The 17,170-nt window shown below is 22.8% G+C and overlaps 2 protein-coding genes across 2 annotated transcripts; one reads left to right on the top strand and one right to left on the bottom strand.

The window, feature by feature from the left end:
* The first annotated feature begins 534 nt into the window (after positions 1–534).
* Positions 535–11,588, top strand: mah (solute carrier family member mahogany). Its single transcript, XM_011501248.1, has 10 exons — positions 535–889; positions 1,178–1,298; positions 2,848–2,960; positions 4,064–4,196; positions 6,798–6,932; positions 7,250–7,359; positions 7,611–7,817; positions 10,111–10,390; positions 10,976–11,206; positions 11,338–11,588. Exons 1-10 carry the CDS (start codon positions 757–759, stop codon positions 11,552–11,554), a joined length of 1,680 nt encoding a protein of 559 aa, XP_011499550.1. The 5' UTR covers positions 535–756; the 3' UTR covers positions 11,555–11,588.
* A 4,555-nt stretch (positions 11,589–16,143) lies between these two features.
* APC10 (anaphase-promoting complex subunit 10) lies at positions 16,144–16,956 on the bottom strand. The gene is made up of 3 exons (XM_011501034.1): positions 16,871–16,956; positions 16,554–16,806; positions 16,144–16,453 (listed from the first exon to the last, which is right to left on the bottom strand). Exons 1-3 carry the CDS (start codon positions 16,893–16,895, stop codon positions 16,162–16,164), a joined length of 570 nt encoding a protein of 189 aa, XP_011499336.1. The 5' UTR covers positions 16,896–16,956; the 3' UTR covers positions 16,144–16,161.
* Between the last annotated feature and the right edge of the window lie 214 nt (positions 16,957–17,170).

The following is a 17,170-nucleotide window of genomic DNA, read 5'->3' as shown; positions in this document are numbered from 1 at the left end:
TAATAAATTATTACTATTAAGAAGTTAAATTTATATAAAAGCAAATATTATATAATTTAGTTGAAAGTATGCAAGTATAAGCAATTTATTTATATTTATATTTTTTATTTTTCTTCCAAAATTACTATCGTTTATCCTATAAATAAAAGTATAATGTAATAAATAGTTACCATTATAGTGGATTTAAATTTAAAATCATAAATATTATTTTCTAGAAATTTATTATGTGTTTTATTATGTTATAACATGTTTATAGCTATATTATAAATATGATTTATATTTATATCTATTTTAATTTTATATTTTATTTACAGTGGAAAATATTTTGTTACTTTTAAAGTACATTGAAATGAAAAAAAAAAATATACATAAATATATTGATCATATCAAAATGTACTTTATAAATAAACGATAAGAAAATAATATAAAACTTTATACAATGTAAATAAAATGTAAATTTAATAAAATAATACATATATTGAACCAAACTTAATAACTACTGTCAATTTATAAGAAATTCATGTAAAAGAATATATAAAAAATGCGCACTATATTTGAAAGCCAATTGAAAAAAAAGAAAAAGTGACTTTCTAGAATTACGTATTTGCAGGTCTTCATATTAGAACACCTATCGTAATCTTGCCTTTTTTTAACCAACTAGAAACATTATCCATAATATCGCATTACAGAGAAAATAAGCCAGACTTCGAGGTTTCATGATATACTAGTCGTGTGTATTCATAATCGACTTATAATATGAATCGTGACAATATTCCATTGCTGCAGAAAAGCGAATCAGGCCTTTCTTTGTTTTTTGCTACGTTATGCATAGTTGATATCTTCGGAGTATTTCCTATCATTGCTCTTCCTAAAAGTATTGTTCAATGTGGTAAGAAATTTTAATATAGAGAAATGTTACTCTTGTTCAATTACATTTAGAAGATAAAATAGTTTTAGTACAATGAACAGCCTAATTAATTCTGTATGATATTTTAAATTTTATTTTGTATAATTTATTTGAAAAATTGATGTGTATTATTCACCATTAATAGATAATTAATCATTATTAAAAAAAATTTACGTATAAAATTAACATTTAATTCTTTGTAGATGCATGTGAATCAAATATAAATTCTTTTTAAGTTAGACATGTATTACTTTATAATTGTTTCTTTAGGTTGGCTGGGGATTCCATTAGTATTAATTGTTTTCGGATTTCAAATTTATACAGCAGCATTATTGGGAAAATCATGGAATCTAGCTGTAACTCTAGATCCATGTATTTTGAAAAAAAATCGGCAAGTTTTATCAAATCATTTTTAAAAATTTTTATATATATGACATATTAAAAAAATCTTAAAGAGAGGCTCAAATAAAACAATTTTTAATTACATTAAAAAATTAAAAATTGAACAAAAATTTTCAAATTATATCGGATATTTAACAAAATATTTTTACAATATGATAGTCAAAATGCTTCTATAAAATTAATTAATAATATAAATTAATCTTTATATCTAATAAATAATGTTAAATTTTGTATGATTATATCTGTTCATTTTCCTATTCACTTATAAAAATAAAATTTAAAAAATTTTATTTTTTCTTTATTATTTTTAAAATTGTATCCTGGAATATAAGAGTGAAATATCTATATACAATAAAAATTATTTGATTGGAATTAAAACAAAAATAATAATTGAAGATTAAAAATCAATATATTTCTACTAGAAAATAACTGCATAATCAATTTTTTCTGAAAAACATACCTTTAACTATGTTCTCAGATTTTATCAAGTATAGTTATAAACAAATTTATTTATTTTCCTTCTTTTAGCTTAAAAATCAGTCATCGGTACATTACTATGTCTCATATTTTTAGATTTTTAGATTTTATTATCAATTCACTAATAAATATTATTAATAAATAGTAATGCTATTTTATTAATTCAGCGATTATCATTTAGAAAAAGCCTTTTTATACAAAATGTAAAAATTGTATAAATATAAAAATGTAATAATTGTATACAAAATGAAATTAATTAATAAATCGTAAGTTTACTATAATACTACTTGATAATACACTATATTGCATATAATTTAATAGTTCTATATCATTAAATGAAAATTTTTCCAATGAATAGAATAGAACCTTTGTTACATATATTCTATTGATTAAAATATTTAAAATGTTTCTGAAATTATTTCGATATTTAATATATCATGCTATATCATAATAACCGAAGATTATAGATTTATACACGAAATATTTTGTGAATAGTAATTCTTAATCACATTTAATTTTTATTTGAATATTTAATGATAATTTTTATATGTTAGAAAATAAATACATCAAAATTATTTTCTAATAATAAATATATATACTTCTTTTTAAATATGAAACAATATAAATTAATAAATTAATAATAAAAATTAAACATAAATTAATAACATACATTTTTTTATTATTATTGTGCTTTAGACTATCTGATATAATTAAAAAAATGAAATAATACATTCAATGTTTGAATTGATTTCATAATTATTTATAAATTAACAAATGATAAATAATAAATAGTAGCATGTGAGTATTATTTGATGACGCTATTAACATTATTATTTTTATATTATTAATCAGAGAGTGGACTGTATATAATTCGTTTAACCAAGTATACTTTTTTATATACTTGACCTCTTCAGTTTGGCTATTTTATTGTAGAATTTTCATTAATAAATATATGTATTAAAATTTCATTAACAAAATATAAAATGATAAAATTGAAACTTTACATATTTATATTTCATATATACAAAAAATATCTATGATAATTTATTATTTGTACATAGATACCCATTATCAGCTTTAACTGAATTAACATTAGGTCGATGGACAAGTTTATTTGTTTCTATATTGTTAGATTTAACTGTTTTTGGAGGTGGTATACCTAATTTATTAGTAGGTATGTAAGTTAATACTTTTTATAAATATGTAGTATTCTTTATTTAACTTTATTTGTTATTATATTATATAATTCATTGATTCATTTTTAATTCAAATATTAAACGCTTATATAAGCAGACCTCTAGTCCTTTCAATTTAGTCTATATAAATTAAGGTTATAAAATACATTTATAAATTTATTAAAATAACAATGAAAATTGAAAAAGTGCTTCACTTTCAGTGTTACGAACCAAAATTCGATCGTACTAATTATCGCTTTCTTTGCAGTATTTAGTTTCGATCAGAAAATATTTTTGTAGCAGTGTATTTTAATTCGTTCAATTATTTTTTTTTTATTAAAAATTTTTTTAATTTAAGTTTAACATGATTAATTATAATTAAAAATACGATTAAACGTATAACATAATATTTTATTAACAAAAACATTTATATTCTAACAATCATTCATTAATAAATAAATAATGAGTTTATATTAAAATATACGAAAAAATTTATAAAAATAATATATAATTATTTTGTTTATCCATTTAAAATTAACTAATTAAAAAACTCGTATATAAAAAAGTGGAAGTAATAAAATTTATCAATATTAATTTTTGTCATAATTGTTGAAGCAGTAATCTTTTTAAAATGTTAAAATAAATTATTTGAGAAATCTTACCATATTACTCAACATTTTGATTAATTATATCATTTGTCGTGTACGTGTGCATATATAAATGCAGTAAAATATTTTTAGTTTAAATTTCCATTTTTACATTTAAAGATATCGAGAGTATGTTTTGCTATCTTACAGATATTATTCCATTAACCCTACTTTAGTTTGAGTTTCCGTTATTTTTTTTTTTTTTTTTAATTCAATAAAAAGAAATTGCTATCGGATTTTAAGCGCTGAATTTTTTCGAACACATAATACTAATCATTTACATAATAAATATATTTTAGACCTCTTTTTTAACAGATGTACGATATTCAATATATTTGTATAAATGAATTTGTTATTATTATTTATTCTATTTAATAAAAATTATTAGAAATAGTAAGTAGTAATTACAATTAATTTATTGTTATTTATTTATTTATTTCATATTATCTGGTTAGCATCGCAAAATATACAACTTTTTGGATTAAAAATGTCACATAATGAATTCAATTTATCTTTCTGTTACTGGCTTTTTATTATTGGTTTATTGTTATGTCCAGTAATGTGGCTTGGAAGTCCGCGAAATATGAAGTAAGTATTTTTTTCTATTTTTAAATCCAGATGATTTTGTACTGTATATATATTATTGTTATATATGTTTTAACATATAATTAGTATTAATAAAGAATTATTCAAAGACTAATAATATTTAATATATCGAAATAAAAGGTGGGTACCCTTCTACACACATACGTATAAGCCCAAGAAAATAAAAGTATGCAATTTCGTAATGAGTATATAAAAATATATCTTTAAAATGTTTTTTTTCTAAATAAACTTTTTTACGAATATTATTATACGTTGTATTTATAGATGCCATTATATTGTTTTGCATTTTATTAAATATTTAAAAAAATTTTTTTACTATTAAATTATTAATTAAATTATAATAAATTTAACACAAGTTAGTAAACAAACTAATCGTAATAAATACATAAATTAAATCCGATCCAATTTATTACGAGTGTTTTTGTAGAAATGTAAATAAAATACAAAGTGTTAATATTTATCTTTTTTCGAGTGACCTGTATATAGATTTAAAAATTGAAATTATTTTTTATTTAGATTTAGTTAACTGCATTTTCAATAGGTTCAATTTAATATTCCTATTTAGTCAGATTATCTTGTGCCTATCTTCATTGTTAACATAGAATATGGGTTGTATCGATCAATAAAATTATTTAGTTATCTAATAAAATTATCTTAGAAAATTGTATATCGCCGTAACTATGATTCCTGTTCGTGTTATACATTTTTTATAAACTAATATTATAATAAGATAGTATGACAGATAACCTGGTATTATTGTTATTGTTTTTTTTTTAATTATAAATTTTTAACTATTATATTATATTATGAAATTAAGTATTTTAATAACTGTTTTTCAGAAAGGATAATTCCATAAAAGTTAAGATCGTGTTTCTAGTGTGCCAATTCATATTTTCAATACTACGTATATTTATTACTATAGGGTCACCTTTTATTCTACGATACTATTAGTACATGCAAAAATGCAATACTCGGCATTGCAAATGTTGGTTTATTCACTTAATTTTATATAATATTTAGTCTTTCTATTTTATAGTTATTAATTATATTTAAAGTTTATTATATAGTAAATATCTGTATTGTAAACTAGAATAAATAATTAAATCTTACATTTCATTATGATATATTTGCCAAACCATTAACAATTAAGTCAATTTTTATAAATGGAGGATAAATAATTATTAAATATTCATGTTATATTTACATGTAGATATATGTTATATTGTAAAGTTGAGTATTACTATCTGATCATTTTACAAGTAGAAGTTTTACAACAAATTATTATTATACTGTATGTAATATAGGTACAAGTTTTACAATAAAAATAGTTGATTGCTATGTTATTTCCTTGATAATTGGAAGGAACTGAATGCTGGATTTACAATTATGAAATAAGTAGTGACAATTCAAAATTTATACCGAAAAGGTAGAATGTTTTATTGTTTTTAATTTTACAAAATATCCATGTTTTTTCTCATTTGTAATAAAACTAAAAAACGAAACATTTATTCATTTACATATACAAAATTAGTTTAAATAAATAAATTATATATAAATCAATAATAAAATACCATTATGTAAAAATCCAGTTTTTAATGAATCTATTGATTATCATAATGTTAATACACTAAAATACCTCAGAATTGGTTTATATGATGAGAATTTTCATATTATCGAATTCCTGTTAGCATTATTATAATTCTTTTGTATACATAAACTGTATTTTGTATTCACAGATGGGTGTTTCTCAGTTTAGATCTATATTTAACCCATCTTCTAAATCCATGAAACAATAAATTAATTTTTACAATATAAATTACAATGAATTAATTTTTTAATAGAAATTAGATTTAATAGAATTTTAATCTAAGATTAAAAAACTATTCTAATGTAAGCAGAATCCATTAAATAACCTGAAAAATTTAAATAAATTCTATATTTCAACAATAAGTAGATATTGTATTTAATTTGTTTTATAATTATGATGTTCTTATTTTATTCTTTTAAGAATAAAAATTTAATCATAATTAGTAATAAAGTTAAATAACTAAGACGCCAATATAGAAGATAGACTGATTACAATGGTTTTTACAAAAAATGGTTTTAATGATCCTCCTGAATCGTTTATTTAATACTTACGGTAAATGCAGTTGGAGATGGACAATAACTGATTTATTTATAGTAATGTTAGAATAAAGAAAATAAAACAAATTAGTGTTTATTTAATAAAACCTTCAATGCATATATTTTAATATATGTAATATTTATATCGTTTATATTATATTTTTGCCTATATTACTTTGGCTCTGTATTATTGAAATTCTCAACGACTAGGTAACGTGATATAATTTGACTAATATAAATCAAGATGCTTAATTTATTGTTTCACTGTACATTAATAACATTAAGTAAAAACAACTCTATATATTAATTAATTGATTTTTACAAAACTTATTCTGCAAATATTTTGAATTTTTTCCTATGAAAATTTGTAATAGCAATGAATTAAGATTTTATAATGACAATTAGTATAATTATAACCAATATTATTAACATTATTTTAGAAAAACATTTGCTTACTAGGTTAGTTGTTATATTGTCAACATTAGCTATCTCAATCACAGCTCTACTTATTTGGTGGTGTATAATAGCTGATGAAAGATATATAAATATTTTACCCATACCTACAACTCCTTCATGGGAAAAATTCATCTCTGGGTATGGAAACATAATTTATATAATAAAGTATTTTTTAAAGTAAATAAAATTCAATTTTTATTAATTGTAACGATTTATATAATATACCAAATCGTTTTATATTAAGTTTTATTAAAAACTATTTACATGCATAAAACAAAATAATGCTTTGTTAATTAAATTAAAAACTATGAATATTCTGAACATAACTTTATGGAATGCTTGCTGATATTTATTACTTATAATAACAATATTAACATTAATTGTATTACATTTCATTTGTATTTATTTATACATTTATAATAATTGTTGAAGTAATATTTAAACAATTATTTAAGATATGGCATGCTGGCATTTCAATTTGATGTTCACCCAACACTGATGACAGTTCAAGTGGATATGAATAATATTAAGGACATTAATAAAGCAGTAATATTTTCATTTATAAGTAGGTTCCATTTTACTTATTATATTATTAATTACTTATCAATTAATAATTTATTATGTGTTGATAATTAAGATTATTCATCCAATCATATATTCATTGGAGAAAATATTTGAATCAAAATGTATTATTTTAAAACAAATATTGTATTTGTGAATATCTTTTACTAATGAAGAATCATTATTAAGAATAAATTAAATTTGGTGTTTTGTAATTTAATACAATCCTTTGCTTTTATTTATTTTTATTTTAAGTGAGCGGTTCGTTATTTATGATAACAGCAGGATTAAGCGTTTGGCGATATGGTGGTAGTATAACTGCAAATTTATTTCAATTATTGCCTCCAGGAGAAATAATACATGCTGCTATTTTACTAGCTTCTTTACAACTTTGTCTGTCAAGTGTTATTGGTCATTCTGCGCTTTTCCAACATCTTGAGGATCAATTACACATTAAAAGAAGTATGTAGAAATTTAAAAATAATGAAAATAATATAATTAGTTTGAAATATAACATTAATCTCAAAATATTTAAAGAAACAATAAAATATAAGTACATGCATTTTCGATGAAACATAAATCAATTTTATATGAATTTGCTTCAAGTTTATAATTGCGTATAGTCAAATATTGTCTTATATTTTTTTTATTTAGGAAATATAACTGGTCAAATAATTTAATTAAATAAAGTAAGTTATATGAAGATGTTTTATATTTAAATGTTGTGTATTTTGACAAGGGTAGCTGAAATAATATTATATTTAATAAATTTAAGTGAACATTATTTTATTTTATTTCGCAGATGTTAACGAAGATTTGTTACATATTTGTGACACATTATTAAATATATATGCTTCTATGTGTTTAATGTAAAAAACATATTTTACTTATATGTATCAACTTCAAATTTCTCTTTATCCTAGTGAAATGCTTCTAACCAGAATATATACTGGTAGATATTAGCTTAATTATATTGATAAAATCCAATTGACAAGATTTTTATTGGGTATAATCGATTTTTGCTTATTCAGGTTTATTATGTTTAATGTGAACATACACTTATGAGTGAAAGTAAATTCTAGAGAAATCATTGTCTAAGTAAATTATTTAGTAAATAGAAATGAACAAATTTTTTTTTAACCAATTATCAATTACACAAATATGTAAATATACAGTTAAATTGAAAAGTTCAAGATTTATTCAAATTAAAAAATGATTCCTTTTTTCTGATGAAGGTACAGTTATATACTGTTGGAGAAATAAATATTGAATAAATAATATATTAGTATTGAGTAATGCGGCTAAATATCTTTTTTTCTCTTGCAATTGCATATCTTATTACTTTATATTTAAGTGATACACATGCACATATAAGTTTTCATTTTTATGTTAATGATTTTTTAATTTTTCATTATGGGCTTACCATTTCTTACAATTATATATAATTAAAGATAAATATTCATGATATATTTAAATGATGAAAGAAAAATATTCAATAAAGAATAACATATCTTATGAAAGTTATAATGAATAGTCAGTATTAAAAGATTGAGTAAAAAGCGAATGACTAAAATACTTAGTTCAATAATAGTTGTGTTACTTATAACAATATGTATAAATAAATTAAATACTTAGAAGCAGTATATCTAAGTTTAAATAGAATAAACATTAATTTTATTGTTTATTTTAAAGTTCATTTTACTTACAATTCTAATTAATATAAATAAACTTTTAATTATACTTAACTATATAAATAGCATATTGCACATTGTTCGTAATTGCGAGAATCCTTCCCAAGTCTTTAATCATCTGGAAAACCCAGGTCATTAGATATCTGGAAATAGTCAAGTCTAGTTATACTGTCGCTTGCCCATCCAAGCGAGGGCGCTTTAATCAAAGTTCTCTCTTGGCGGGAACGCCATGAGTAGACTACTCTCTCTAATTAAAGACGCAGCCGCTAGGGACGCTCCAAGTAGAGATGCCGAAGCTAGAGGTGCTCTGATTGAAGACGCCAAGGAAATAGGCGTTCCTTAAATGGACGCCATGGTTAGCGGAATGCATTTAAGGGAGACGGCCACAAGACTCACTACTCACTACTCACTAGTGGGTCATCCAGGAAAGAAGAAGTTCTCTTACAAGGGACGTCGTGGAGGATAAACGTACTCACTCAAGCTGAAGTCAAGGAAAGCTCCCTCGGGAGAGTCGACAGTCAAGTTTTTTGTGCCACCGTATAGCAGCTCAAGGTGCCATAGCCACCTTTTTTTGGGAAGACTTCAAGGATTTAGTGCCAACTCGTACTTGTTATACTAAGAGCCATAGCCATCGTATCACTGTCCATAGTTGACTTCAAGAATCAAGCCTCAATGCGCATTTTCTCAAGGTGGAGAGCATAATTAAGTTACCACCACGTGGCACTACACGAAGAAGTATCAAGAGATTTACGACCTCCTACCTCTGCATGTAGTGTATGCTAATACTACGTGGCAACCACCACGGAACTACAAGATCTCGACGATTCTCATCACCAACCTAGAATAATTATTGTGTAGTTTGTAAAGTAAAACAATAAACAGCACGAAAAGCAGATATGTTAAATATTAAATTAATACGCTACCCCTCCCACTTATCTACACTTTTCTCCCACCAGTAAACTGGGAGAATAAGTTCATATTTATTTTGAATTAATTAAATTCAGCTAAAATATTAGTTGAGTATTACAAAAATATAAAATTTTGAATTACTTATATTAAAATAGCATTTGGATGGAAACGATGTGCGATACGTTCAGCGGTGGTGATCTTTGGTGTGGCATTGGGTGAATCAGTGCCACGATTTGATATCGTGATGTCATTAATTGGAGGTACTCTTACTGGTCCACTGATCTTCGTTCTACCACCACTTATATATTTAAAGCTTAAAGCACTGTGCATAAGAAGATTGGTATGTTTGCCTGTACCTGAATTGCAACTTTCAAAATGGGAAAAATGTCCAATCAGTGCAAAGGAAATTGCTATTAATCCATTTGTATATTCTAGGTAATATATTTTCACTTTATTTCTTTTTGTTTGCATATTTCAACTTGTTTAGTATAAGAATTGATTTATATTAAGTATATTTGATTTTTTAATTTAAATTATTTATAAATAAAATTAAATATTATTTATGTATTTTAACAAGCATGTTTTCAAACATGTTTATATGTATGTATTGTAAATTAAAAATTAATACTAAATTAAACGCTAAATTTTATAACCTGTTTGTAGCAGAATTAGAATTTGGTTGGTACTACATTGGTTTACTACGCTACAAGTATAAAATTAATTAATTATTATATTATGATATATTATAATAATCATTATATTAATCATCTATTTCAAGATTGACATTATTTGCCAATATATTAAAAATTATGTTTTAATCCTCTGTTTTTATTTTTTCAAGTTTATATCCTAAAAATGCATCAACTTTTGTAGTACACATGTAGGAATATACTTTTTGTACTAAGATTTTCAATTAAAAAGCTTATTTTTCTGAACTTCTAAATAAGCAAAAATATATTATCAATTAAAAATTGCTATTAATCAAGAACTTGTTCGTTAAAAAAAATTATTTTTATTTAGGTCCACCCATTTTTCTTTTTGTGATACTGAAGAAAATAGTTATAAAAAATATTCTTTTCCTTATTCTGGAGGCATTGATAATACAAGGATGAATCCATATGATAATCAAGAAAACTCATTAAATGTAGATACTTATTTACAAAGGTTTTCAATTGAGAATTTCAAACCTGTTAGAAGTAAAGGACTGTCCATTTTGATAGATCAGAACCAATCATTATTTAATAGATTAAGGTGATATTTGAATATAATAACAATAACATGTTAATATACCAATATGAATATTAATATAATTATTTTAACTATGGATAAAAGTATTTATTTTTTAATATTCTTTATTGTATCAATACATGCACTTTTTACAGAAAAGAGAATGTAATATCAAATATAAAAATAACTAAATTGGGAAAATCTTGTACTCTTCAGAAGTTAATTGACTCATTTGGCTATAGCATAATAGTATCAGGAATACTGATTACTATTTCATCAACTTATATCAATGTAAAAAATACTATACAATTTGTTAAATTCATACCACCCTGCATTATTAATGCAAGTTCTTATTTACCGATTTCAGATTAAAATAGGAAAACGTTAGTATTATTATTTATAATAATTTTTTTATATTAATTATAAAAACTTTGTACTTAAATAATATATATATAAATATATCTATTTTTTTTATTTATTGTAATAAAATAGAATTAGATATAATTCGTAAACAATAGTTTTAAGACAAATAAGTAAATAAAAAATAAATGAAACTTGAATATTTTGTTCTTAATTTTTAAAAATAAATTGTATACTTTGTTAATTATATAAGGATATTAGTGAATTCAAATCAAAATATGCCAGTGATAATAAATGGAATAGCAGTTTATCATAGTAGTATTAGATACTTTATAATAGTAGAACATTAGCTAGTACTACTAAATATTATCTTGATGCATCAAGTCTACTTAATATGTGTGATCACATTATTGAAAGAAATTAATATACAATACCTGTGAATTATGAATTATTAAAATGTAATATACAAATAAAAATTAAAATAAAATGAATTAAAGTAATAAAATACAATGCTGGAATAAGTCTTATTGTAACTATAATATGTACATTTTAAATTACAAAACATTAAAAGGAAAATTATTGATTTTATACAAAAAGAAATGATTATCATACATTTAATAAATATTATATATAGCTACAATTTATACTATTTCCTATGAAAAAAAAAACAATTTTATGAAACTATTATAAGTACAAATTATATTGTTCATGCAGTTGTGAAGGAGACATATATCTATATTGAAATATTTGATAAAAATACTGATTATGTATTGATGCACACCAAATTTTTAATCACTTATGAAAAAAGAATTAAAAAAATATTATTTTCAAAACTAATATCACAGATAGAATCTTTTCATAAAAAGGTATAATATATTTCGAGTAATTTTTATATAAAAATTATATCAAATGAAATTTTAATTGTAATATATAGTATAAAAAAATGATAAATTAATTGTATTTTAAATCATATTGCAATTTAATTTACAACATGATTCATTAAGCAAAGACATTTAAATATTCAATTGACAAAATTTCTCCATGAAGTAAAAGGAATTAATTGTAAGGAAAATGAATATTTATAAAATATTTAAATTTAAAAAACTTTTTCTCGTGTTTTTACATTTACTTTTTTTGTTTTTTTTTTTATATTTTTTTAAACTAGTACGTTTCTATTGTATATAAAAATAATATAACCAGTATAATATAAAAAATATTATACTTGTAGCGTATATAATACATATATATATATGCATGGACAGCATTATTTTATTTACAATTAAATATCTATATATTCTACTGTCAGCAATGATATACTATTATTACCATGTCTTCGTCTAAAAAAATAATTCTCTAAATCGTCTAAAAAGGAATAGTCTTTATTTTGAGTAATTTTAAGCAATTTTCTATATTCCTGAGACTTTTTAGCATCCATACACAATTGTTGGCTAGTGTCAATTTATTTAATTTAGAAAATGTTGCATGTGGTAAATGATATTTCACAATATTACCCCAAAGTGCTTATCATACTATTAGCATTTAATATCTGAGATGTGCTGTAACGATATAATATTGGTAATTGTTAATGATGCTTACATGATTCCTTGATCTTGGAAATCTATAATATACAATATTTAATGTTTAAAAAAAAAAATTTATTATTCATGACTTAGATTGTGTTATTTATTATTTGAAAGTTATTTAGATATATATTTAATTATAAGTTAAAAGGTTGACTAGTTTATTATTAATAATGTATTCAATTTTCAGACAAGCTATATAAAATATTTCTTTAAAAGTTACATAAAACTTTATTAAACATTAATTTTTTATTATTTTGTAAATTTCATTAATTCATATTTGAAGCTTATTTGAAAATTAAATGACTATAAAATTGGTAAATTATTTAAAAATATTCAATAAAACATTGTTCATACCTTAACATTAAAAAATGAGAATACGAAATATAAAAATGATTAAATTACTCTTTTATGTATGTATGTTAAATATTTAAATTTTATTATTAAAATATATATTTAACAATATTCTTAAGACAATGAATAAAATATTTACTAAAAAATAATAATGATTACATTTAAGATATACTATGGCATTTCGCCACATATTTACGTTAGTGGGCTTGAAATATTCTCGGAATTTGTGATATTTAGTAATACATAAGGTATATGTAAATTATGTATACATGTTATATACAAATGAAGAATCTCTTTATTATTTATTATTTTGTTTGTAAATTATTTTGGTATTTAATAAAAAATTGTGAAAGTACATGAAACTTTGCCACTGAGTCCTATTTTTAATATTGATAACAATTTTCCTGTATTTTTATTTATATTGATTTAATTCTCGAATCTTAAATTTTCGTATTTTTTTTTAATTTAAAAATTATATTGTGAAAATTTGATCATCAATACTACTAATATTAGATATTAATATAAGAATTTGATAATTAATACACATTCTCACAAAAATATAAAATTATTAGCATTAAGATTATTTCATAGAAAATAGATTAAGATTTATATGTAATTGTGTTTGAAAGTTTGTGTACTTGATCCGGTAATATTAATGTATTTAATTTTCTGGCTCGAACTGCCAAGTTCAATCATTTATTTATTTATTTCCCGCCTTAGCGATGCTTAGGAAAGGACATAGGTGGAAGAGTTTTAAAATATGTACAGTTTGTGTAAAGTGCGTTAAAACGCTATTTATTTGGTTTTATTGACAATTACACTATTGTCTTCTCGTGATAGAGAGTGAATTATGTTCTATCACAATTATGTAGTTGCTACTTAGTGATGGTGACCATTGTCGTCGATCACGTTATGGGGATCACCAATGGATTTTGTATATTCGGTGAAGGGGAATATGGTTTGTTTTGTAGTCTGTGCTAACGTTGTAAAGGTTAGCAAGAGCCGACCATACTCATAAAGGGAGTATGAGAATGTTTATGTGGTAGCTATTCTCATTAAAGACTGATTGTATACCTTCGAGTATAGAAGGGTTCGATACTATGCTATGTGTAGTCAACCATTTTCTAGAACTGCAGACAGCCCTTGATTGGTTGTTAACCATTGTGCACTGGAGAATTGAACGTATGTTCCTTGCAATGGCTGCACTGAGAAACGTGGGCTGCGTGACTTTCTCTCTGTTGTAGACTCCTTTTAATGGCGTGGCTAGGACAAGTGACTAACTCTGAAGAATAACTGGCACTATGTACTGAGTGATAACTACCTGGAGTTTTTATGCGTGCTTCCTTAAGTATCAGCGCGGTAGCTAAAAACTGCCAACAATGCTATTCGAAAATTCGGCGAAAGTAAAGTCTTGGAAGATTTGAGAATTAAATTGGCCCTGCTATGTGAAAGCGAAGCAGCCTTGTAGGAGATTCGAGAATCTAAGCTTTGGCCTAGTCGAGAATTCGGCGAAAGCAAATGTAATCATTCGAGGGCTAGAAGGCCTGGTGGAAAGGTCCGAGAACCGAAGGCTTCGAAAAAAATGCTCCAATTCCGAACAATATTCAACTTTTGTATAAAGTTTTCGTTATTTTTACCAAAATGTCAATCTTAAAATTATTATAGAAATTAACAAATTTGTTACTGAAGTCCAAAAATATGTGTTTACTTCTTACTATTTATTTATCTGTATTTAAATTAAAAAAAAAACAAACACTGAAAATTTTTAGAAAATGTATTTTTTAAAAATATTTAATTTTATTTAATACAACCAACAATAATTTAGATTAGAAATGTATTTGATAATAGACAATGTTTGCAGCAAAAAAGTAATAGCCATTCATTGACATTATGATTTTAAAGTTTCTAGAAATTTTCTATTGTATTAAAGATTTAAATATTTAAAATACATTTTATTTTATTTTTAAAAAAATTAAAAAAAATACTTTTCTTAATTCTATAATGAAAGTGCTAATTAAAATGTAATTACAAATTTTCTTACAAAGAACTGACATGATATAAATTCAAATATTAATTAAAAAATTTCTTGTACATAATTATAGTTACGATTACAAAAGAATATATTTATAATCAAATACAAAATACCTGTTTTTTAAATATGAAATGTATATATTTTGTTTATAATTAAAAATGAGTAATTGTTTTAATCCAATGTTTATATATTGATTAATTTTTGATTAATTATGATTTTTATCGTTTTTGATAATTTTGTATTTCTTAAGAGTGTCTTACAAGTCCTTCAAACTTAAATTATATAAATATTTTATAATATAGCTATGTTTATGCAATAGTTACTGAAAAAGTTATTTGCTGTATGATTTTGTTTAAATTTGGTTTGAAACTTCTAACAAAAATATACATATTATTATCCGTAATATTATATTAAATTGAAGTTTATTAATAATGCCTTGTAAAATGTGTACATATTATGTGCTATTAGATGATTCTCTATTTACATTATAGTTTTAGTTATAACTTAATTATTTATTTGACAAGCATTATAAGAAATTTTGAAATTTATTAAATATCCTTATAATACTTTATTTTATATAGTACAAAATAGTTCTAATATTAATTAATAAATTATATTAGAAAATATTACGTAAATATATTTTATTATAAATTCTATCTTATTATAGCATATCTTTGAAATTCATTTGTAAGAAAATGTCCAGGAATTAACTGGGAGTGTGGTCCAAGAATATCTTCAGCTGGACTATGTACTTTTATTTGTCTCATATGAGTATCTCGTCCATTTTGATGATTACTAATGACTGCAACTTGAATCATAAATGTTCTAATTGGTCTTTCACTATCATCTCTTATTGGTATTACTACCCAACCACTCGGTTCACTTAGATCCATGACTTCAACCTCCTGTAAATCATTAAAATTTGTTCCAGCTCTAACGCTAATTCTGAAAAAAATTATATTAAAGATGTAATTATAAAGATTAAAAAATATAATTATTTAACAGAATAAAAATTTTAAGTTAAATTACATATAAAGGCATTTACCTACTTGGGGTATAACTTTCATCAAGCTTATAATCTGTATAAATGCAAATATCACGAATTGTTGTTTTTCTACGAAATTGAATATTTACAAGATGAGGTAATTGTCCATCAGATTGCCAATATGTTTCTGTAATATCATCTCTAAGTTGGTCAACACCAAAACCTGGTTTACAACTTGATAAACTCCAAATTGCATGATTTCCTACTTCCCGTACTCTACCTGCTAATTCTTCCTGTACTGGATCAACAACACCTTAAAAAATTGAAATTACCATTTAATGTTATTTAATTCTTACATACACAATACTTTCTTATACCTGATGTATGTGTTTTTCCACTCATTTTCTATTTATATTTTCAGTTTTGTAATGTGTACAAAATATTGAATTTTTTCTTTTATTGAAACTAACATAGAATTGTAAATCGTTTAACGTTGAAAAATAATTTTGTAAGCATTTTAATTAAAATCATGCTACAATTACTTAATATTGATATGTAATTTAACTATTTATATATTTTTAAATCACGTGTACGGCTATTCATCTTATCCAATATTTAGAATAATTTAATTTGCTTAATATAAAACATAATATAGAAACTAATGAAAGCCCGCGAAT

This window comes from Ceratosolen solmsi, unplaced genomic scaffold (genome assembly GCF_000503995.2).
Source record: "Ceratosolen solmsi marchali unplaced genomic scaffold, CerSol_1.0 scaffold57, whole genome shotgun sequence".
Lineage (NCBI taxonomy): Eukaryota > Metazoa > Arthropoda > Insecta > Hymenoptera > Agaonidae > Ceratosolen > Ceratosolen solmsi.
Note: the sequence above shows the minus strand (reverse complement) of the source record. Positions and strands in the feature narration are given on the sequence as shown.